Genomic DNA, 24,045 nt, shown 5'->3' on the forward strand with positions numbered 1-24,045 from the left:
CCCTAGACACAGGCTGGGGTGCGGGTGGGGGGGGGTGAGGTGTTGGGGGATGGTGGGAAGGGAATGGGGGACTTTGATGGGCGCTGGATCAGCGTATGCCTGAAACCCAATCGTGAACAGCTCTGTAAGGGTCTATCTCACGGATGTCCAATAACAAATTAAAAACCCAGCACTACAGTGGAGTTCGTGCCCGCTTCTGCCAGCTTGATCAGCGGCTGGGTAAATAGTAGTACTCCTACCTTAAAAATTAATAACTACAGGGGGCTGGAGAGCTAGCACAGTGGGGAGGGCGTTTGCCTTGCACGCAGTCGACCCGGGTTCAATTCCCAGCATCCCATACGGTCCCCTGAGCACCGCCAGGAGTGACTCCTGAGTGCAGAGCCAGGAGTAACCCCTGTGCAATGCCGGGTGTGACCCAAAAAGCAAAAATAAATAAATAAGTAACTACATAAACCACCTCTCGGAGAGCCCGGCAAGCTACCGAGAGTATCCCGCTCGTACGGCAGAGCCTGGCAAGCTCCCTGTGGTGTATTCGATATGCCAAAGTCGGTAGCAATAACGGGTCACATTCCCCTGAGCCTCCAGCGTTGGGAAAGACGAGAGGAAAGGCTGCTAAAATCTCGGGGCTGGGATGAATGGAGACGTTACTGGCACCCATCGAGCAAGTCAATGAACAAGGGGATGACAATGCTATAGTGCTACATAAGCCAAACCCACATGAGGGGCTGGCCTGCGTCTGATCCCTGGCACCTACAGAGCCGCCCCCTCCCCCAGCTCCCCAGGTCTGATCCCTGAGCAAGGTCAGGAGTAATCGCGGAAAACACCAGGTGCAGGATAATGTTGGTTTGTACTTTATTTTTTTTGCTTTTTGGGTCACACCCGGCGATGCTCAGGGGTTACTCCTGGCTCATGCACTCAGGAATTGCTCCTGGCAGTGCTCAGGGGACCATATGGGGTGCTGGGAATCGCCCTCCCCGCTGTGCTATCGCTCCAGCCCCGGTTTGTACTTTCTGCCTTGCCACAGGGAGCTTAGGTTTATGGGGCTACACCCATCACAGTGCTCCCGAGGCACGCCCATTCCTCTGTGCTGATCTGTAACCTCTTTCTTTGTGCTCTGCTTCCCCAGCCTGTCAATCACCTCTATCTCCTAATCAGACTCTGAGACTCTGTTAGGTCGTAAATGTTGCTTTTCTCCCCTCATGTCCTTCGCATAGTTTACTCCAGAGCAACGTCCCTTTGGTACAGACACAGGAAGACGGTTAGTGCTATGCTTTTGTAACTGGGGAGTTAATTGACTCCAAATAATATCCACTCCTGGGCATCTGTTCTCTCGACTTAAGCCTCAGTTGCCCTTACTTCCTAGCACCCCAAAGGCAGGGTCCTGACGAGGGACTGGATGGACCCAGGGCAAGCCGTGAGCTATCCTGGCATCAAAATGGGCCAGGTCAAAGCGCCATGATAATTATAAGTTAAGAGCATGGTCATGGACAAATTCTGTCATGATCCAAAAAGTAACAACTGGATTAGAACCCTGCTAGGCTTAGGAAAGACTAATCTGGCCTGAGCACTGTAGTCTGAGAGTTATAGCGAGATTCCCCCAGGAAAGCCATCCTGTAAACTTAATGTATCTTTGTGGGCTCTCCGCAGACGGGCCTGTCCAGCACCGAGGAAAGTGCCAACAGGACACAGGGCACTTGGGCACTTCCTGGACCTGCGCTGTCCTGCCGTCCTTCCCAGGTCCATGTGTGTTTCTGAGAGGGTGAATGAGAGTGTGTCTGTGTGTGAGGGCGAGAGTGTGTGTGTGAGATTATGTCTGTGTGTGAGACTGTGTCTGTGTGAGTGTGAGTATCTGTACGTGTCTGCATGTGAGTGTGAGAGTGTGAGTGTGTGTGTGAACGTGTCTGTGTATGTGTCTGTGTGTGCGAGAGTATGTGTCTGTGTAAGAATGTCTGTGTGATTATGTGTTAGTGTCTGTGTGTGTGTGAGAGTGTGTCGTGTGAGTGTTATTGTGTGCGAGAGTGTGTGTCTCTGTGAGTGTGTGTCTGTGAATGCGAGTGTCTGTGAGTGTGAGTGCGAGAGTGTGTGTCTGTGTGTTAATGTCTCTGTGTGAATGTGTGTGTCTGTGTGATGCAAGAGTGTGTGTGAGTGTGTGTGTCTGAGTGCAAGCGTGTTTGAGTCTGTGAGTGTGTGGGTGTGCTTCTGTGAATGTGTCAGTGTGAGTGTGTGTCCCTTTACCTCTGGGCCTGGGATAGAACAGGGTCCATTGCATGTAAGGCTAGTGCCTCAGGCCTTGTACACGGGTTAGTACAAGGGGATTCTGGCCAGAGGAAGGTGTTTGCCTGGCACGCGGCTGACCCAAGTTCGATCTCTGATACCCCGTACGGTGCCCTGAGCCCCACCAGGAGTGATCTCTGAGCACAGAGCCGGGAGTCAGCTTGAGCACCACTGGGTAAAAACCCACAACAAAAAAAATAAAAATAAGTCTTGCTGATGTGCTGTTTGGGTCTCACCGAAGGCTCCTGGGCTTCTAGAGATGCTGGCAAGGGTGTATGTGTGTGCGAGTGTGTGTGTGAGTGTATGTGTGTGTGAGTGTATGTGTGCGTATGAGTGTGTGTGTGACTGATTGTATGTGTGCATATGAGTGCGTGAGTGTGTGTGTATGTGTGTGTGAGTGTATGTATGTGTTGACTGTATGTGTGTATGTGTGAGTGTATGTATGTGCGAGTGTGTGTGAATGTATGTATGTGCGAGTATGTGTGTGTGTATGTGTGTGTATGAGTGTAAATGTGTGTATCTGTGTATATGTGTATATGTGAGCGTATGTATGTGTTGACTGTGAATATGTGTGTATGTGTGGGTCTATGTATGTGCAAGTGTGAGTGTACGTGTGTGAGTGTATGTGTGAGTGTATGTGTGTATGTGAATGGTGTGAGTGTATGGATGTGTGTGAATGGCGTGTGTGAGTGGTGTGTGTGTGTGTGTGTGTGTGTGTGCGCTCACGGTTCCTGGTGAGAAGCCCGAGGCTGGGGTTTGTGTGGCGATATTGAGTGGCGTCCGAGTCCCAAGGCCATGCGGGGCTTGGGTCAAGCCTGGGCTTCCGGAGCCGGGCTGGGCTCCGTCCTCGAGTGCCCCGGCACCAGCCCCGCCGTTGGCAGTTTCCCCCGGAGGCCTGAGCAGAAGAGCTGCGTCCGCGGGGGGGCGCCAGGCGAGGGCTGGCAGGCGTGTGGCGCCGTGCCATGTGCCAAGGGCCCCATCTGCCAGGCAGGAGAGCCGAGGTGGCCCCCGGAGTGCAGGGTGCCACCGCGTGGCCTCCCTAACGGCAGTGGCAGCTTCCTTCGCCTGTAGGTGTGTGTGGGGTGTCCTGCCCGCCCCCGCCCGCCTGCTGCCCTCCCCTGGGCCTCTCAACCGGCTGCCCCAGGTCCTTGACCCGGGAAAGTGACCTGCTTCCTCCCCAGCCTGCTGTCGTCCTTCCTGCCCGGCACCGTCCACCCCGCGGGCTGTCCTTGTTCCGTGTGAGGTGAATTCCCTCAACAGGACCGTCCGGTCCCACCACCTGCGCCAGCGTTTTAGGGCAAGTCCTTTTCTGTTCGTCTTTTTGTTTGGGGGCTACACCAGGGCAGTGCTCAGGGCGGACTCCTGGCTGTGCTCAGGGATCACTCCTGGAGGGGATCAGGGGACCATTCGGGGTGCCAGGAATCGAAGCTGGGCTGGCTATGTGCAAGGGGCGTGCCCTGCCTGCCTTACTGTCTCTCCAGCTCAGCAAGCTACTTGTGACTGATCCAACGTTTGCTATTTATTTGTTCTGGTTTTGGGGCTACTCCCAGCAATCCTCGGGGCTTACTCCTGGCCCTGCACTGAGGGTTACTCTTGGCCGTGCACGGGGGACCGTGTGGGATACCAGGGGTTGAACCGAGTCGGCTGCACGCAAGGCAAACGCCCTGCCCGCCGTACTATTGCTCCAGCCCCTAAATCTGGATTTTTTTTTTTGGCCAGTCCATACCTGACACTCAGGGTTTGCTCCTGGCTCTGTACTCAGGGATCACTCCTGGCAGGACCCAGGGAACCATATGGGGTGCCGGGGATGGAACCGGGTCAGCAGCAGGCAAGGGAAGCGCCTCCCCCCCCACCCCGTACTGCTGCTCTGACCCATTAAAATCATTTGGGGGGGGCCAGATTTGGCCGCACCCAGCACTTCTCAAGGGCTCACTCCTGGCTTGGTGCTCAGCATCACTCGGTGTTTGGGGACCATAGACAGTGCGGGATTGAACCTGGGGTGTGTGTGCGTGGCCGGTGCCTTCCTCCTGTCCTGCCTCTGGGTCCTTCTGATGTCGGTGGGCCCCATGGTGGCTTATGTGGTGCAGGGAGGAGAGAGGGAGAGACGGTCACTTTCTCCCCATCCGCCTCTTCTGCCACCCGGGACCCAGGGTTACTGGGTTCTTGTCTCGCCTCGCAGAAAAGAGTTTCAGGAGTAGACAAGCAGTGAAGTAAAACAGATTGTATTTGGGGGTTTTTGAAGGGGAGGAGGAAGAGAAAAGTGGGAGAGAGAGAGAAAGAGGACCGCGCTCGAGAGAGCACAGGCTTCCCCAGTGGCAAAGAACAAAGAAGGCCCAACACACAGCCCAGCAGAGGAAAGTCCACCCCTCAAGAGGGGAGATGTGGGCACCACATGTGCTCGGCCACGTGGGCACAAGCAGCACATGGGCTCGGGCAGCACATGCGTGCACTCCCTTTGTTCAAGGTGATTCGTAGGGTTTCTCCAAGCCCTTCACTTGGGGCTTTCTAGCTAGCCAAGGGTCTGTTGCTACCACAAGGCCCAAAGGCAGGGAGAGGGAGGGAGGGGGAAGAGGGAGAGAGGGAGGAGGAAAGGAGGAGAGGGAGAGAGAAGAGAGGAGAGAGGGGGAGAGAGAGGGAGAGGGAGAGAGAAGAGAGAGAGAAGGGGGGAGAGGTCCCGCTATAGAGGTAGGCAGGGGTGGGGGGGTGATGGGAGGGAACCTGGGGACACTTGGACTGGGAAATGTGCACTGGTGGACGGATGGGTGTTGGAACACTGTATGACTGAAATCCAGCTTTGTAATGGTCTACTTCACAGGGATTCAATAAAAAAGTCGAAAGGACACACACACACACACACACACACACACACGGAGTCTGTTGCCAGGGTTGCTGCTGAGTGTGTGGCCTTTGAAACTCCTTTTCTTGACCTTTGGTCCTGCTGAACTTCCCTCGGAGGATGGGTCCAGCATCCTCTGGTCGGACTAGCCGAGGGTTAATGGGATTAGAGGAAGGGATCAGGGCTCTGAGTAATTTGCTTCAAGCTCTTTCTGTAGGGAGGAGTCCAGTCTCCTCAGGGTCCTGGCAGGGGAAGGTCCTATCAGGTCTTGCTTTCAGTATCCACTGGGTGGGTCCGCTTAGGGCTAGTGACTTTCGGCTTCCCAGAAGTTTCCTTGTATGAGAAGTCGCAGTGCCATGGGGCCTCTCCCGCCCGTCGACCTGCCGCCAGGGCTTCTGCAAGCCGGCTCTTGCCAAACTCCTGCAACCTCCCTCCCCCACTGCCTCTGGCCGGCCCTGCTGGCTTCCCTCTGCTTACTGGTCTTCCGTTTAACTGGGAGGGGTGTTGTGGGTGGGGGTCAGGACCCCCAGAGCGAAGGAGCAGGTGTGGGGTGGAGGTGGGGCTCGTGTGAAGTGGGGACCGGAACCATCCGAGGCGGGACACTCAACACAGTCGGGTCAGGAGTCCGGAAAGCCATTGAGATGCAGAATTCCCCGGGAGGAGGCCGGAAGGGAATATCTAGACTCTCGGCCCTCGGGACTGGGGGGCAGCGCGGCCGAGTCTCCCTTCTGGAGTCACCCAGTCTGCCTCTGCTGCCCTTCCCTGGTCCACCCTGAATTCACCGCTGTGTCCCCCCCAAGCGCTGTGAGGGAAGGTGAGGAAACCCCAAGACCTGGGGAAGGTGAGGAGACCCCCTCTGTGGAGGGCGGACTCCCCATCCTGGACTCCCGGGCTCTTCCTTGGGGACAGCGGGTAGAGGACAGTGCTCCTCCCGCATCCCCCCCCCCCCTCGCCCAGAGCCCCCACTTGCCTGCCCGACCCCGAGGACGGCCAGGACCTGCCCAGAGGTGGAGCCAGGCTGGGCAAGGAGCTGCTCCTGGCAGCAGAGCCGGGCCTCGGGCTCACTCAGGGTGTCCCGCCTGCCCCGGCCCTCCCAGAAACAAGGCGGAGAAGAACCGGACCAAGGGGGCTGCGGGGGGGGGGGGGGGGGGGCGTTTCCCTGAGTGGAGGGAGCTGAGCCTCTTGGGGAAGGTTAAGTCTGGACGTTTCTCATCACGCCTCTGTCCCCAACTCTCGACCCGGTCGCCGTTAACGGGGCCTCCTCCTGGGAGCAGCCCCGAGCGGCCTGGGCCCTTTCCTGGGTCCAAGGCGGCCCTTGCCCCGGCCCCTGGCCTCAGCTCCGGGCCTGCAGTTGTGGAGCTCAACGGGACCCCCAGGTGGGTCTTTTCTCCCCACCGTGCACTTGGGGTGGTTCCCAGGTGCCACCACCTGCTGCAGGGGATGGGATGACCCACCTGCCCCGGCCCCCGCCCCCCCACCTGCAGAAGGGGAGGGGTGACTCACCTGCCCCGCCCCCACCTGAAGGAGGGGGAGGGGCGACCCACCTGCCCTATTCCCCCCCCCCCACCCCCCTTCGGCCCCCACCTGCAGCAGGGGACGGGAGGATCCACCTGCCCCGCCCCCACCAGCAGGAGGGGGAGGGGTGACTCACCTGCCCTGTCCCCCACCTGCCCCGGCCCCCCACCTGCAGCAGGGGACGGGAGGACCCACCTGCCCCGCCCCCACCTGCAGGAGGGGGAGGGGCGACCCACCTGCCCCGGCCCCCGCCCCCCACCTGCAGCAGGGGGAGGGTGACTCCGCCCCCGCGCCTCCGGCCGAGCACCCGGCCCGTCGCCCGGCAACGCCGCGTTCCCGCCCCCGCGGCTGCCCGGAAGCGCCGGGGCCGGGCAGCGGCGCGCGCACGCGCGGCGTCAGGGCCGGGCGGAAGTGGCGTCGGCGCGCGCCGCTGCCGCGTGACGCACTTCCTGTTTGTTGTGGAGAAAGGAGAGAAAGGAAAGCGCGAGGGGCCGCCGGGAGCGCCGCGACCGCCGAGACCGCCGGGACCCCGAGCCGGGTCAGCGGGCCGGGCCGGGGCGGGTTCGGGGCGCGGGCCGGGGCCGGGGCGGGGGCCGGGCTGGGCTCGGGGCGCGGGTGGAGGCCCGGGGCGGGTTCTGGGCCCGGGTCCAGGCCCGGGGCGGGTTCGGGGTCCGGGTCGAGGCCCGGGGCGGGTTCGGGGTCCGGGGCGGGGCCCGGGGCGGGTTCGGGGTCCGGGTCGAGGCCCGGGTCGGGGTCCGGGGCGGGTTCGGGGTCCGGGGCGGGATTCGGGCCGGGCTCTGGGCCGGGCTCTGGGCCGGGCTCTGGGCCCGGGTCGGGGTCGGGTGGTTCCGGGGTCCGGGCCGGCCGTTGCGGGCTCGTGCGGGCGCGGCCGTAACGGCGCCCGGGACTCCCGCCTCGACCCGGGGCCGGGCCGGGCCGAACCGAACCGAGCCGGACCGGGCCGTGTCCGGCCGCAGCTTGGGGCCCCGGGCGAGGGGCGCCTGCGTGGACCCCCGCCCCGCCCCCACCCGGCCCCGCGCGCCCGGCGGCCGTTGCGGGGCGGCGCTGGCCCGGCCCCGGGGCGCGTGGGGCAGAGACCCTCCGGGCTGGGGTCCCGCGGCCGGTGCCTCGCTGCCCCCGGGCGCTGCCCCGCGAGGGCGGTGGACGTGGCCCCCGGCCCCCGCCCCCGCCCCCGCGTCTGAGCCCCCGCCTGGGCGGGAACTCGGGGCTTTTGTTCTTCTGCTGGGGGGCGGGAGCCGTGGTCGCGTGGGCGCTCTGCTGGGGCGCCGGCCCGGGTGAGGTCCCGGCACCCCGCCTGGCCCCCGCCCGCCGGGGGTGACCCCTGAGCAGGGTGAGCGAGGGTTTGGGCCACCCACCCCGGCTCTGCCCGGGGCTTGCCCCGGTGGTCTGGGGCACCCCTTCTCCAGTGCTCGGGCGCCCTCTTGTCCAGTGCTTGGCCACCCGCTCCAGTGCAAGGGGAGCCCCCAGGCCCCGCGTTGTGCCTCCGCCCCTAGTTAAGGCGGTTGAGCCCAGCGTGGCTGTTTCCAGTTGAGCGGGAGAGAGAAGGTGGAGACCGAGTGAGGTGCTTGTCCGGGGGAGAACGCGGCCAGAAAGTCCAGCAGGCAGGTCCTCGTCCGTCTGTACCGGTAGTGCAGGCCGAGGTCAACCCCCAGTACCTACATGGTCCCCAGGTCTGCCCCGAATGGCCCCTGAGCTCTGCTGGGCTCGGTCCCCAACTTCCACCCCCCTGCCCTGGGCCACAGCGGTGGACAGTGGGTCAGTGGGTAGGGCACCTGCCTTGCACACGGCTGACCTGGGTTTGGTCTCTGACATCCCATATGCTCCCCTGAGCACGGCGGGGTGTGATTCCGCCCCCCCCCCAAAAAAAAGGCAAAGGTGCTTTCGTCTGGGGACTGGAGAGACTGCAGCAAGGGGGGTGCTTGCCTTGTACACAGCTGACCTGGGTTCAAACTCCAGCACCCCATATGGTCCCCCACCCCCGGGACTGCAAGCAGTGACCTCTGAGCACCTCGGGGTGGGCGTCATCCCCCTCCCCCCCATAAAAAATCTCCCAAGCCCTCAGGGCCAGAGATAGAGTGCAGCTGGTAAGCCACTTGTATGAGGTGAAGCCAGGTTCGATCCCCGGCATCTGTGTGGTTCCCTGAACACTGCCAGGACTGATTCCTGAACGCAGAGCCCAGGAGTCAGCCCTGAGCAGTGCCCATTGTGACCCCCCCCCCAAAAAAAAACCCCAAAACAAACCCCCAAATGTTGCATTTTAAATAGGCTGTTAGGATCAGAGGGGTCCACAGTGGGGTGTGGGGACACCCACGTTCAGTCTGCACCCGAGGGCCAGTAGGCAGCCTCCCAGCACCAGGCCAACCAGGCAGATAAAATGGGGGAAATAAGCAGCAAACCCAAAACCTTGATAACAAGAAATGTGATTTTTCTGGTTTTTGGGTCCCATGCAGTGATGCGCAGGGGTTCCTCCCGGCTCTGTGTTCGGGAATCACTCCGGGCAGGGGGACCATACGGGACGCACAGATGGAACCTGGGTCGGCCGCGTGCAAGGCACGACCTTGATCTTATCTGGGGAAAATTAACTTGAAAAAGAACATTTCTAAGGGTTGTAGCATATGGGAGAAGACACTCTCTTCCTTTCGTTTTGGACCATCCGGCGATGCTCTGGGCACTCCTGATGGCTCGGGAATCACCCCGTGGGCTTGGGGAACCCTACGGGACAAGCACCCTCCCGGCCTCACCGTCGCTCCCGCCCCAGGAGAAAATTTTCCGAAGTTCTTCAGACCCTCTTTCATGGTCTGGAAAAGCCCCTACGTAGCCGTGGTTTTCTGTTGGACCTTCTGAAGTAGGTGGGGACTGTGACCATTTGAAAGGAACGGCAGGGGGCTGGAGCGACAGCACAGTGGGTAGGGCGTTTGCCTTGTATGCCGCCAACATGGCCTACTCGGGTTCGATTCCCAGCGTCCCATATGGTCCCCCGAGTACCTCCAGGAGTAATTCCTGAGTGCCTGAGCCAGGAGTAACCCCTGAGCATCGCCGGGTGTGATCCAAAAAGCAAAAAAAAAAAAAAAGGAACAGCAGCCATTGTTGATGGATGGCGGAGCAGTTTGCCCGCACACTCCTCTGTTTGCTTTTCCTTGTTGAGCGAAGGCTCATTCCTTTGGAAGGGTGTTTCCCTAGGGGCTGGGGGGAGAGTACCGGGGGTTCACCTTGGTGCTCACTGAGCACACGGCTGGCCTGTTCAGGTTGCCCCCGCCTGGAGGGGGCCGTGAGCACAGCCCGGTGTGGTTCCCCGCAGCAGAGGGGAAAGCCGTGGGTCCTGCCTGAGCCCCACGTATGTCCCCGGCGCCCTGAGGAGTGAGGGAGGCGCCCGTGGGCATGCGAGGGCCGCCTGTGCCTTCGTCTGGAGCGCTGGCCCGGACCCAGCGTGCTCACAGACGGGCCCGAGTGAGCGAGTCTTCGTGGTTTCTGTGTGTCCCGATTTACCCCTTTTGTAGTGAATGGCGTCGAGTTTAGGAACGCTCGCTCGCGGGGCTGTTTTGTTTCGGGAAGGTGGTGGTCGTCCCCGGGAGGGTCGCCCCTTGGGGCGGGCGGGCGCTGGCCCAGCGGGAGCTGCTCTGGGACCAGCTCTGGGCCTCCGTGGTGGCAGCGCCTGCCGGGCACTGAGGACGGAAGTGCTTCTCCTCAGCTCCGCCTCCAGCCAGTCCCTTCTGTTCCTCGGGCCACACTTGACTGCTCAGGGACCACACGGGCTGCCGGGATTGAACCAGGATGGCCGCGTGCCTATGTGTCCCCTGCTTCCGCCTCCAGCTGACCCTGGTGCCCTAGAGAAGCTTCCTGGGGGTGTGTGTGGGGGAGGTGGCAGGGAGCCCCTCTGGACTCACCCGTTCGGTTCGCCTTGGTGGGTTTGTATTAACCAGGCACATTGTCTGTGTTCTCGGTAATGGTGGATTATTAGGATTTAGGAGATCTTTGTCTTTTGGGCCACACCTGGCGGTGCTCAGGGAGCAGCCCATCTGGTGCGAGGGAGACCATGTGGGCGCCAGGGATTGGGCCCGGGACATCCGTGTTCTAGGCAAGCGCCTTGCCTGCTGGACTGTCTCTCCAGCTGCGGGAAAGTCTTTCCGAAAATCATTAGAACCAGCATCTGGGATCCCAGCATCTCCGTGCTCGCGGGCGAGACTTGATTCCATCCTCTCCACTAAAGAACAGTGACAGTTCAAAACAGGCATAGAATCAGACTTTCACGGCCTCAAGGGACCAGCTAAGTTGTGTTTAAAACTTGGCTTTTTTGAGCTAACTCAGGGAGCACCTCGAGTCGCTGAACTTTCCTGTATTATTTATAGTCGGAGCTGATCGAGATAAGGTTTCAGGGACACAGGCAACACCGGGGCCTCTGGAGTCACACCCCTGCCCCGAGACAGCCCGAGGGAGCTGGGAGCCCCTCCTGGTCGGGGACCAGCTCTTGCCGCCCCCGCTCTGGGACACCCGCCTGCTCCCCGTGCCGCTCCGACAGGTGGACACATGCTGGACACATGCTCACGGTGCTGGGGACGGCGGCTCCCGGCCCTGTGCACCAGCCTGCGAGGAGCTGCCTTTGGAAAAGTTGGATTTCACTGTTTTATCGCTTGAAAGCTTATTGTGGCTAAGGGCTGTGTCCATAGTTGCCCCGACACGTGTCCCCTCCCTGCCGAAGTGCCCAGAGCCTCCAGGAGCAGTGTTGGTCACTCGAGGTGCGTGAACGCCCAGGGAGCTTCCGCACGATCAACGGGAGCATTTGGAGAAAACCCGGCGTCCAGGAGCCTTCGGTGCTTTTCTGTTTTTCTTTTGACGCGGCTGTCCCGGCTATGCTTGGGGGTCACCCCCGCTGCTCTTTGGGGGACTGCACCAGGGTCAGCTGCGTGCAGGGCAGGGGCCAGGCCTCTGTCCATCTCTCCAGAGGCGCCCCGGGACGGAGTCCGTAAAGGCGGCGTCCTTTGTCCGTCGCCTCAGTGAAGGGACGTCTCAGCCTTGGCGGAGATGACCAGAGATGAGCCTCGGGAACTGTCGCAGCAAGTTTGTCAATGCAGGCAGTGGCGTTGGTTGCGCTTGTGGAGGAACTGCACATTGGCTGGCCGGTGTAGCGCAGGGTTGCAGCTGTTCCCATGCAGGGTAACTGCAAGCCTCGGTAGAGGTACTTGAACTGCAGCCATCACCACGCGGCTGCTGGACACGCTCAGGCCAGGAAGTAGGAGTTTCCTCGGGCCTCAGTCAGTCCTGGTGCTCGGGACCACACGTGGGGGCTACACGTCATGATGCAGGTGCCTGACCTGCCGTGGGCGGAGGTGGGGAGAGCAGGAGGGGGGTGGGCTGCGTGGAGTCCTCCGAGTCAGGTGGACTGTCATCGCGCCTTGGAAGGACCCAGCCCGCTGGGCTCCGGTCGCCTCTGTCCCGGGGTCGTGTGGGGGCCCAGAGTAGCAGCCAGGGCAGGCCCCTGGCCCACCCTTGTCTCTCCCCGGCCCTTTACACGGTCCAGGACGAGGGTCCGCGGGTCGCCGTGTGGGGCTGGGCTCATGCCCAGGCGAGAGTCTCCAAGGAGGACGCGCTCGGCCCGGCGACAGGGGTGACAGGCACGGGCCCCGGACGCTGTTTGTGGAGGGCGTTTGCTGATTGTTGATTCGATTGGGTTTCCCATGTCATCCCAGGGAGTGGATTAGCAGCTTTAGTTTTTGATTTTTTGTGTTTGTTTTTTGGGGTCACGCCCGCTGTTGCTCAGGGCTTCCTCCTGGCTTTGCGGCCAGGGCCAGGGGGTCGGCAGGTGCTGTGCCCGCGCTCCGGCCCCTGGTCCTGCACGACCCGCCCCCCTGGCAGAACCTGGGTGGCCCCAACGAGCTTTCCCGTGGTGAGGGTTGGGCGACAGCAGGAGGCAGGAGTGACCCCGGCAAGGCCAGAGAGAGAGACGGGGAGCCCGCAGGGACTGCCGGGCCTCAGCGGGACGCAGGACGGCTGCGGTGTCACGAGTGCCGAGCTGGGGTGTCACCGAACAGCGCAGAAAGTGGGGCAGGTGCTTTGTCCAGAGGGAGCGGGGAGACGCTTCCTCGGAGTGGCCGGTGCTGGGAGGGCCACCCGTGCCCTCTGGGTCACACCACCTACCGCTTGCAAGGTGGCGAGTGCCTTCCCCTTGGGGTGGATATCCCTGCGGTGCTGTCCGGCTTCGTCCGCCCCACGCCAGGGTGTGGCAGGGGGGCTGGCGGGGCCGGCAGGGGCAAGGGTGTCTCCAGTGCCGGTGGCTGGGGTTCGGCGCCTGTACAGAGCTGGGCCTTGGAATTTCCCCCCAGAATTGCCCCACCTACCGGCTCATAAGCTGTTTAAAAGCTTGCTTTGTTGTTGTATTTCTTTTATTTTCAGTGTTTGGGTCACACCTGGTTCTGCGCTCAGGAATCACCCCTGGTGCTGGGGGCGGGACCTGTCCAGCCCCGTCTCCACTTTTATCTGTATGTATAATTTTGAATTTCGAATCTGTCCTGAGTTCTTGTCTTTATTTTGGGGGCCCCTGAGCAGTGCTCAGGGTCTGGGGGCCACTCCCCGCAGTGCTGCGGGTTGGGCCCCCCGCCCCCGTGGACCCCTTCCTTCCCTGTCGGCCACGGCCCTCTGAGCCTTTCTGGCCGTCGCTGGCTCCCGTTCCCGTCTCGGGTTCCAGCCTCACAGCGTGGCTGAGCACAGAAACCCGAGGGACCGTGAGCTGCCACGGGGTTTTGTTTCTTGCCTTCCTGTCCTGCGGCTTTTGTTTCTGGGCCACACGCAGCCGAGGGGCATATGTTCCTGCACCGCTTGGGAGCGCGCGCTGGCGAGTCTCACAGATGGGCCGGGCACCGTCCTTGCAAGAGCTGCTCTGGCAGAGCCCCGGCACCCAGGTGGGCCAGGAGCCAGCCTGAGCAGGGGGGTCGATGGCCTGGGCGGGCACAGCCGCCCCCCCGTACCCGATGTGCTTCCCGTTGAGAGTGAAGCCTTGACTGCACGCGGCCTTTTCAGGGTCACTGCTGCCCGCCGGAGCCCACTCCTGGGTGCCCATGAGCCACAGCAGACTGACCCTCAGCCCGAGTTGGTGCCCAGCTCAGCGGAATGCCTCTGTGACTCGGGGGGGGGGGGGGGTCGTGTAGGGAGGCGTCACAGCCGGTGGTGCTCAGGGCTCATGCCTGGCCTGGGCTCACGAGAGGCGAGCAGGACCCCCAGCGCCGGCTCTCGGGCCCCACCGGGACTTTTTGTTCTCTCGTGGTTTTGGGTCACACCTGGCGGTGCTTGGGGAAACCATGTGGGGTGTCGGATGGGACTTGGGTCGGCCACCTGCTGTCCCAGGGCCCCAGCTGACATGGGTCTTATTTAGGGCACCGGGAGACAGGAGGGACATTCAGAGAACACGCGGGTGGAAAGAGGGAAAGAGCCAGATTGTAGCCCCCTCCGGTCGCGTCCACCCCGGTGCCCATGTGCTGCGGGCCTTGCCACGCGCGCTCCTTGCAGGGGGCGAGGGTGTCCGGCCGGGCGCTGGTCTCTGGCCTGCTGCCTCCTCACCCACGGGGCCCGGAATTGCCTTTCGTTTGTTCATTGTTTAGTTACTAGCGTCGTGCTCCGACACTGCTCAGGGGTCGGGAGGCCCGATGGGACGCCAAGGCTCAAAACCAGGTTGGCCTGGCTCGGCCCGGTGTGGGGCCACGCTGTGCTGGGGACTCCGCTCTCGGGGCGTGGAGCTGGGCCCCTCATGGACGTGCCCTGTGGATGGGTTTTTTTTTTTAAAGGCTAAAGTTAAATTTTATGCACTATTTTCGATAGGAATATTTTGCTTTATTACCAGATTCCTTGGCTTGTTATTTATCTTGGGTTTGGGGCCACCCCCAGCTGTGCGGGGGACCGTTCCGGGTGCTGGGGAGAGACCTGTGTGCAGGGTCCTGCCGTGCTCCGCGCTCCGTCCCTTCTTTGAGCTGCCAGCTGAGCCTGGCGGCCTTCCTCGAGCTGCCCGCCTCGGGTCCCTCCGTGGGCTCGCGCCAGTTCTCCCGGCTGGCCCCTTTTCATGCCGCCTCCACTCGGTACAGCTGTGGCCGTTTTCCCCCGTGTGTTTTGGGCCACACCTGGCAGTGCTTGTTCACTCCCGGCAGTGCTCAGAGGACCGTGTGTGCTCGACTGTGTGCCAGGCTAGCGCCTTCCCTGCTGCCCTCTTTCTATGCCCCTGGGGCCACACCGAGCGTGGGTTTGACTCCTGGCAGGGCTTGGGGACCAGACCAGGGTCAGCCGCGTGCAGGGCAGGTGCCCCTCCTGCTGTGCTCTCTCCTCTCTGAGAATGATCTCTTGTGTTGGGTTACTTGATTGGGTTCCTGGGGAGGAAATGTAGATTTCTTCAGCCAGCGTGTGTTTTGGGTCACCCGTGGCGATGCTCAGGGGTTATTCCTGGCTCTGCACTCAGGAGTTACTCCGAGTGGTGCATGGGGGACCGTATGGGACCATATGGGGGTTGAACTTGGGTCGGCCCATGCCAGGCAAACACCCTGTACTATCACTCTGACCCTGCCTTTTTTTTTTTTTTTATGTTTGAAACTTCACTTAAACACTAACTTACAAAGTTGTTTAGGCATTGGGTGTTCCAGCCCAGTCCCACCCCCGGGTGACTGCCCTCCACATTGGCCCAGTTTCCCAGCTCCCTGGGTAGAAACCGAATACTGTGCCTTGTGGGGCTTGTTCTCAGTATTTCTCAGTGGTGGGGCCCAGCGGGCTGGTGCTCGTTGAGCCCTGGGCTTCTCTGCTGTCCGCACGGCGCGGCGTGGAGGGACCTTGGGAGCTGGGACCATTCAGCGGCGTGGCGTCTCTTCCACATGAGTCATGGAGTTGCGAAGCCGTTTACGTGCCCGCGAATGTTGGTGTGGGTGGATGCTGGGCCCATCAGTAGCTCCTGCTCAGGTCGGGACTCGTGACGGGGTGTTTTGGGGACCGCGTTTGCTTTTTGGGTCACACCTAGCGATGCTCAGGGGTTCCTCCTGGGTCTGCACTCAAAGATCACTCCTGGTGGTGCTGGGAATCGAACCTGGGTCGGCCGTGTGCAAGGCAAACGCCCTCCCCGCTGTGCTGTGGCTCTGGCCCTGTGCTATGGCTCCAGCCTTGGGGACCGTGTTTGGAGTCAGGGTGTGAACGAGGGTGGCTGGGACACAGAGGCCAGCGACAGGCCCTGTGCTGTCTCCGGCCCACAGCAGCCCTTGGGTACAAGTCGGAGTGTAGCGGGTGGGCATCTTGTTTGGAGAGGAGGAGTGACTTCTAGTTGTGACGTTTCATCTTGTCTTTGCTCAGTGAAACGAGTTTAAGACGTGGCCACATCCAGCGGTGCTCAGGGCTCTGGGGACCCTGTGGGATGCCGGGTCCAGCCTGGGCGGGCCGAACGCAGGGCAGATGCTATCCTGCTGTCCTAGCAAAGTGGCTCTGGGCGTGTGTGTTCTCTTCCCCGCCTGCCACGTGTGGTAGTTGTGCTGGCATGGGGCCGCACGGGAGGTTGTGGGTGCTGGTGTCTCCCGGCGGGGTTAGCTGGGGTGCGCTTTGCCCGGGACCCAACGTAGCAGACCACTCCGAGCATGCTGGGCGGCCCGCCGCACTTCATGGCAGGTGTCCTGAGCACTGAGCCAGCCGAGCACCCTGCCTGGCCCCAGGGCACCTGGTAGTAAAGTGGTTTAGATGGTTGGCACCATGCTTACTTTTTCTTTTTCTCCCTTTTTGGGTCACACCCAGCAATGCTTGGGTTACTCCTGGCTTTGCACTCAGGAATTACAGCAGTGCTCAGGGGACCGTATGGGATGCCGGGGATCGGACCCAGGTCAGCCGAGTGCAAGGCAAACGCCCTACCCGCTGTGCTGTCGCTCCCAGCCCCGCTTGTTTACTTTTGGAGCTGGGGGTTACACCCTGTCGGAGGTGGTGCGAACAGGATGCGTTTGATTTGAATTGGTTTCAGTTGGGGGTGTGGCTGGCCAACTCGACTGGAGAGCCCAGGGCCCTCCTGGTGGTACTGGGGCTGGTGGACAGTCTGGGGGTTTGGGGTTTGGGGTTTGGGCCAGCATGGTGGTGCTCCTCGGCCTGGGCTCCGCATTGGCCCCTGTGATATCGTGAGCCCGAGGCTTCTCGGGGTGTGGCCAGTCCCCTGCTGCTGCCTCCCTGGGCCCGTCCTCCTGCTGTGGCCGGCCACGGGTCCGCAGAGTACGCTGCTTGGTGACCGCTGCTTGGTGACCGGCCGCCTGACGGGTGGGTCTGGCCTCATGCTCCCAGGGGAGGGGCCGCTGCTTATCTTGGGTGGGGTGGGGGCAGTCCGCCCAGCGGGGGCGGGTCCAGGGGAGAAGAGTCCAGGAGAGAAGAGCCCGGCGCTGTCTCAGCTGTCCCGGGGACACGCAGGGCGCCTCGTGGCACCTGTCGGGTTTATTTAGATCGGGCTATTATTAGGTTCGCTTGGCCTGTTTTCTCCCCCCGCGAAGAGGGCGGGAGTTTGGACAGAGTCCCAGCCGAGAAGCTAGTGGTCAGAGCGGGGGGGAGGTGACCCCTCTCTGGCCCCGCGCCCCGCTGGCCCCAGCCCTGCCAGGGTTCTCTGACCGTGCCTTTAATTGCAGGACTCCGAGGACCTGTTCAAACATGGTGGATTACTATGAAGTTCTAGGCGTGCAGAGACATGCCTCAGCCGAGGACATTAAAAAGGCGTAAGTAACTGTTTGTGGCATAAGAAACCTGCGCTTGTCCTTGGTGGATAGGCAGCAGATCCTTATAACGCCTGTTAAAGTGGCTTTACGAAGTCAAGGGTAATATGCTGCAGGTTAATTTTAACTTCAGCAATTAACAAGCCACCTTTGGCCTCCCAGTTACGGCCCCGGCTCAAGTCAGTTGTCATGTGGGGACAAGAAGGTCACTCCGTATCCTCCTCAGCCGTCGTGGGGCAGCAGCTTCCACTTCTGTTGGAAGGAGACAGAAACTTGACTGACAGTTTGAAGTAATCCCCTCGAACCTTGACATTAGATTTCGAGTTAGGGCTGGGAAGTGAACTTGGGCGCCCATGCAGGTAGTGACCACTGAGTGACCTCCTGACCTCGGTCTTGGAGGTGGAGTTGACCAGTCCAGCCCCTACCAGCCTTGAGCCGGTGCTTCAGACGCTTCAGACGCTGGCAGCTGCCTCTCCACTTCAGACGCTGGCAGCTGCCTCTCCAGCCGACAGCCGCGTGGGAGCTGCTGTGGCCGGCTGCCCCGAGGGCTGCATGGCCCCTCTGTGCTCTGGCGTGCCGATGCTGGCCTGCACGTCCGAGTCCTGCCTTGGCCCCTCGGACGTGGGCAGGAAGCCTGGGTGTCTCTGCAGACGGAAGTAAGCACTTGGGAGCTCCAGGGGCGTTCCAGGCGCCCGATCAGCCGGGCTGCTCTGCTGCCATCCTGGGCCTGTTTGCAGGTGGAAAATCAGGTCGGGCGCTCGCCCAGGAGAAGCCCGCTCTGTGGCGGGCAGGCTGGGACGGTGGCCGTGAGCACTGCCACAGTGGGCTGCGGGCACTCCCAGCCGCAGCCTCTGGACCTCCGCGCACTGTCTGCTGTGTTAGGACTGATACATGCGTTTATTGTGGGAGGGAGACAGATGGGGGTAAGGTGATTGCCCTGCAGGCTGGCAGCCCTCGTTTCATGCTCCAGCTGCTGGGGCTGACCCCTGAGCATCACTGTGTGTCCCCAGACACCGCCCCCCCCCCCCCAAATTTGGCTGTTTAGGTCACATCCAGCAATACCCAAGCATTACTCCTGGCTCTGCACTCAGGAATTCCTCCTGGTGGTGCTTGGGGAACCGTATGGGGTGCTGAGGGTCAGGGCGGTCCTTCCCCAGTAGATCCTGTTCCCCTTTGGTTTCTGGGCCAGCTGGTGCGTGGGGACCATGCGGTGCCAGGACTTGGGCCCAGCTGGACAGACGGCCACGTACCGGGCCCAGCCCTCTGCCAGCTCCTGTTCCACTATGGAAAAGGGAGAAGCTTCTGACAGCACCCTGGGCCTGGCTCCTGCCCTGTGGCCAGCGCCGCCCCTGGCCGGCCTCCGCCACAGCGCAGCCCTTGTGCTCCGAGAGTGCCGTCGCCTGCCCTGGCCGGCCGTGGACGCTCCTCGGCCTTCCTTGCTCTTGGTTCTGGAGGAGTGGTATGGCTGGGGTCAGCCCTGAAGACTTTCTGGGACTTGTTCCTTGGGCCCCACCTGGCAGTGCTCGGTGCCGACTCCTGGCTCTGCGCTCGGCTCAGGAGCCCTTATGGGATGCTGGGGATCGGACCCAGGTTGGCCGAGTGCGAGGCGAACGCCGCCTTAGCCGCTGTCTGTCGCTCTGGCCCCAAAAGCTGTTTTTAGTCACATGTCATGTCCAAGCTTGAATTTTTAGAAAGAATGTGAGTTTGATGGGCTTCATGATTCGTGACTTCGTGGCTTTTCAAGATATTTTTTATTTTCTCGGTTATGATTTATAGTTTCACAGGACTGCCAGGGCTTCACGAACACAACCCTCCCAGCCGCCCTGCTCTGTCCCCCCACCGCCTTGGGTCTCCCGGGCTCCCCGGCCCCGCAGAGTGACCACTGAGACGCGGGCAGCACAGCCTCCTCTGGGGGACTCGGGCGCTTTTCCTGCGGTCTCGGCCTTGCAGCCCTGGGGAGGGCGCAGGAGCTGGTCGCCGTGAGCAGTCGTGTTGGAGCTTTGGGGTTCCTTGCTCCTTCATTTAGGTTTTTACTTCCAGGACGGCTTGAGATGCCGTGATTACAAAGTTGTTCATGTGGCGTCGCTACAGGGCTACAGGCGAGAGGTGTCCAGGCCCCCAGTGTCCCGGGGTGCCCCCACCGCCCTGGCAGGCATATAACATTCATTTCCTATTCCTTGGTCCAATGACACAGGAATGGCAAGGAGAATTCATCAGAAAATAAATCGGGGAAAGTCAGTTTGCGATGATAAATTGTGTGTTTTTAAACCTTAGTAGAGGACAATAGATGCACCAGCACTGAGTGCCACGCCCAGTGCCACATGCTGGGAACTTTCTCCTCTGCTTTAAAGGAGCTTCTTGCAAAACTGGCTCCAGGGCTCTGAGTTCCCTAAACTGTTGCCTCTCCCCGAAGCTCTGTGCAGTTCTTTCAAATCGGAACAATAATCAGGCTGGATGGAGTGTTCCGGTCAGGCATTCATCCCACGAGTTCTTGTTCTATCCCCTTCCATATTCTTCCGGCTCAGGGGTCTCATTTGATAGGTCCGCACATCTTCGGAGCTTTCCTTTGTGTGCAAGTTTTACATCTGGCTGCATTCAGTATTCGTTCTCTATCTTTGGATTTTGTCCTTTTTTTTGTTGTTTTGTTTTTTTGGGTCACACTGGCGATGCTCAGGGGTTTCTCCTGGCTCTGCACTTAGGAATTACTCCTGGTGGTGCTTGGGGGACCCCATGGGATGCTGGGAATCGAACCTGGGTCAGCCGTGTGCAAGGCGAACGCCCTCCCTGCTGTGCTATTGCTCCACCCCTGGTTTTGTCATTTCGAATACAGTGTGTCTTGGAGTTCTCCTAGTATTTTCACTGGAACCTTTTGGGCCTCTTAGATCTCGGTGCCTGTAATCTTCAGTTCTGGGAATTTTTTTTTTTTTCTTTTTGGGTCACACCTGGTGATGCTCAGGGGTTACTCCTGGCTCATGCACTCAGGAATTGCTCCTGGTGGTGCTCAGGGGACCATATGGGATGCTGGGGATCGAACCTGTGTCGGCCATGTTGGCTGCGTGCAAGGCAAACGCCCTCCCCGCTGTGCTATCGCTCCAGCCCCCTGGGAAGTTCTTAAGTCCTTCTAAAGTATTGTTTCTTCAGCCCTGGGACTATCAGGTCTGGTTTTACTCTCTGGCTCTGCACCCAGGAGTCACCCCTGGCACGCTTGAGAGACCGTATGGGATGTTGGTATCGAACCCGGTCAGCTGGCTTGCAGGTCAAATGCTGTACCCACTGTCTACGCCTCTGGCCCCCGACAGGATCTGGGAGGGGTGAGAAAGCCAGGGGACACTGGGACCCCCTGCCACGCTGGAAACCTCGGAGTGGGGGCTGGGGCCCTCTGGCTCAGTCAGCGGGGCCTCCCCCACCTGCTCTGGGGTTTCTCCGCTTCCCTCTTCCCGGGTGTTGGTTTGTGTTGCTTTTTGGATTAGAAGTTCATGGTCACGTGATGGGTCGCGGGAGGCTCCGGCTGATACCCCCTGGCGACTCCAGCCCTGCCCTTGCCCCTTCCTGCCGTCGGTCTCTGTGCTCGGGCGCGATGAACACCCTTCCGTTCTTCTCTAGGTACCGGAAACTGGCACTGAAGTGGCATCCAGATAAGAACCCTGAGAATAAAGAAGAGGCAGAGAGAAAGTTCAAACAGGTGGCCGAGGCCTATGAGGTGCTTTCAGATGGTGAGTGCCCCCCCTCCCCCGGGCTCCGGTGAGTGTCGGCCACACCTCCATGCCTGTGGCTGGGCCTGAGAAGGAGTTCCGGCTCTGCTGTTGCCCTGGCTGTTGGGTTCAATTCGTATCTGTGTTTGGCTTGTTTTTGTCTTTGGGCCTCACCTGGCGATGCCCAGGACTTGACTCCTGACCGCACTCAGGAATCTCCGGGGGTGCGCGGGAGGACCCTGTAGGGGGCCGGGATTGGACTGGGTCCGCTGAGCGCAAGGCAGATGTCCCACTTGCTGTACTGTCACTCTGGTCCCCGGCTTTAGATTTTACTTTGTGGCTTTTTGTTTTTTGGACCACCCCCCCAGTGCACGCTTGGGGTTCTGCTGGCACTCGGGACCCCTCCTGCAGTGCTGGGGGGGCGTGTGGGATGGCGGGGACCAGACGCCCCACCTGCTGTACTTTCGCTCCTGCCCCTGTTTCCTACTTTGATTTAGCTGTGAAATCACTCGTCTCATGAAGTCAAGGTACCTACGTATCACTTACAGTAATGGCGTATCTTCAGCGAGTGGCAGTGAGATGAGATTTCTTTCTGGAAGTTGTGCTTTATTTTCATTTCGATGATGTTTGTACTTTGGCCGCCCCCAGCGGTCCCAAGTGTGGCAGGTCACGGGCAGCCGAGCTCCTTGTTCGCTCTGGAAACGTGACGGCTCCTGTGTGAGGCGTCCTGATTCCCCGGGGGTGAGCAGGGGAGCCGTGCTCCTCCTGAGTGCTCCATGGGCCTGCTGGCCCAAAACGCCTGTGCTTTTTTTTTTTTTTTTTTTGCTTTTTGGGTCACACCCGGCGATGCTCAGGGGTTACTCCTGGCTCATGCACTCAGGAATCGCTCCTGGCGGTGCTCGGGGGACCATATGGGATGCTGGGAATCGAACCTGTGTCGGCCACGTTTGCTGCGTGCGAGGCAACCGCCCTGCCCGCTGTGCTGTCGCTCCAGCCCCCTGCCTGTGCTTTCTTTGTCGCTGTCTTGCCCGTGGTAGAGCAGCCCGGGCCGGCCGGGCCTTCTGCCGTGCCCAGACAGGAGAGCTTGTTGGCGGCTGAGAGCGTGCTCAGGGCCAGTGGCTGGGGTCCGTGGGCATCAGGCATCAGGCATCTCCTGCCTGGGGGGCCTGCAGGTGGCCAGTGACCACCCCTGGCCCAGACACACCCACGCTGCCCTGCAAGCACGCCTCGTGGGGCGTTAAGTCTGCAGCCTGGGAGCGCACTTCTGGTTTTGCCGCAGGAAGGGGATTGATCGGAGCAGGCTTTATGTGTTTGTTTATTGACTGACTGACTTACTGGCGTTCAGGTCCCACCCACTGTGCGCAGGGTCACCCTGGTGTGCTCGGGCACCATGACGGGGTGTTGGGATGAAGCCTGGGTTGTCCGCATGCAGGACAAGTGCCTCCCCACGGTTGGATCACTGTGACCCCTTTCAAAGCTCCACCTTCACCTGGTTTTGGGGTCTCACCTGCCCTCAGCCCCCTTGCGCAAGTGTAGTCGCCCAGTGGTCTGTGACGAGCTTCGGCGCTGGCCCCGCCTGGACCCCTCACGCGGGCGTGGCCCCAAGCTCGCATCCCTCTTTCCCTTTCACTTGGGACCAGGAGGGAGGGCTGGGCTGGTGGCTCGAGGCCGGGCCCCGCCAGCTGGGTGTGGCCCAACACCAAAAGGGCAGAGACTCAAGAGCCGGAGCTCTGAGTCCCCAGCGGGCACAGTGAAAAATCGGTACTTTCTTTGACTCGACCAGTTGGGAAGTAATTATTGAATTTTGAATAAGAAAAACTTGGTACTGGGTTGGAGAGACAGTACAGTGGGCCGAGCGCTCGCCTTGCATGCGGCTCACCTGGATTCAGTCTCTGGCATCTTAGAGGGTCCCCAGAACCAAGAAAAGAGAAGAGTTGGTCCTTTCTGACTTCTTTTTGTATTCACAGCAAAAAAACGGGACATCTACGACAAATATGGCAAAGAAGGATTAAATAGCGGAGGTGGAGGTAGGTACGGGCGGCCCCGCTGTGGTCTGAGACGGGCCAAGCCGGGGAGAGGAAGGACCAGTTCGCGTCCGCGAAGCCAGCTGAAGTGCCACTGTGCCCGAAGGCCGATGCGCCTCCTGTAGGGAAAGCGAAGAGAGGGCCTGGCGTAGCGTCCCCGTGGGGTTGCGTGCTTTAGCGCCCCGAGTTCTGTCAGGACGCGGGTTTCCCGGAGGACTCTGCCGTGGCCCTCCCTGAGCCCCGCTCGGCGAGGCCAGTGCCTTTCCCGGGGACGGTCAGCGGGAGGGGCCTGGGCTGGCCCCAGGGCGTCTGGGAGGGGCCACAGGGCCCGTGGACAGCGGGGGAGCCTGCGGGCCGTGCAGGGCTTCACGAGAAGAGAAGGGGCCAGGCCGGGGTCGTGCTGGGGCGGCTCCTGGGGCTCCCCCGGCCCGGCCGCTCCCTGAGGACGACTCTGCTTGCCCCGCAGGTGGGAGCCATTTTGACCGGCCTTTTGAGTACGGCTTCACATTCCGTAACCCGGAGGATGTCTTCAGGGAATTCTTCGGCGGACGGGACCCGTTTTCCTTCGACTTCTTCGGTGAGTCCAGGCTGTTCTGTTGAAGTTGGTGTCTTGGCCCGGCCGGCGTCTGGAAGCCTCCCGGCTCCGGGTCGGGCCTGAGTGTGCCGCGGAGACGTCGCCCGCTCTGCATGCCCGCCAGGAGCAGCTGCCCTGTGGCGTCTCAGGTGGCCGCTGAGGGCTCAGACGTGGGATCTGCCCAGCGAGCTTCGTGATGGTGCTGGGCCGGAGTCGGGTTCAGGTGACAGAAGGCCCTGGCCCAGTTGGGAAGACGTGGGTCTGAGCCGTCTCCTGCCCGGGCCTGGGCGCACTGCGCTGGTTTGGCCGTGAGGGGGCAGCTCTGCAGGGTGGGTGCTGCATGCTCTGACCAGAGCCGCCTGAGAGGCCGAGGGGCAGCGCGGCCTTCCCGGAGGCGAGATTGGAGCCCGTCTCCCCC

General features: G+C 61.1%; 2 protein-coding genes across 2 annotated transcripts in view; one reads left to right on the forward strand and one right to left on the reverse strand.

The window, feature by feature from the left end:
- Window positions 1-24,045, reverse strand: part of LMBR1 (limb development membrane protein 1) — a 232,682-nt gene that overhangs the window by 176,720 nt on the left and 31,917 nt on the right. The window lies entirely within an intron of this gene.
- DNAJB6 (DnaJ heat shock protein family (Hsp40) member B6) overlaps window positions 7,090-24,045 on the forward strand; it is a 36,351-nt gene continuing 19,395 nt past the window's right edge. Inside the window, exons 1-5 of the mRNA XM_056134841.1 lie at window positions 7,090-7,163; window positions 17,254-17,340; window positions 20,941-21,050; window positions 22,997-23,056; window positions 23,520-23,630. Of these exons, the coding sequence (XP_055990816.1) occupies window positions 17,276-17,340; window positions 20,941-21,050; window positions 22,997-23,056; window positions 23,520-23,630 (346 nt within the window). The 5' untranslated portion in view covers window positions 7,090-7,163; window positions 17,254-17,275. The remainder of the gene's footprint in view (window positions 7,164-17,253; window positions 17,341-20,940; window positions 21,051-22,996; window positions 23,057-23,519; window positions 23,631-24,045) is intronic.

This window comes from Sorex fumeus, unplaced genomic scaffold (assembly GCF_029834395.1).
Source record: "Sorex fumeus unplaced genomic scaffold, SorFum_2.1 ptg000107l, whole genome shotgun sequence".
Classification (NCBI taxonomy): Eukaryota; Metazoa; Chordata; class Mammalia; order Eulipotyphla; family Soricidae; genus Sorex; species Sorex fumeus.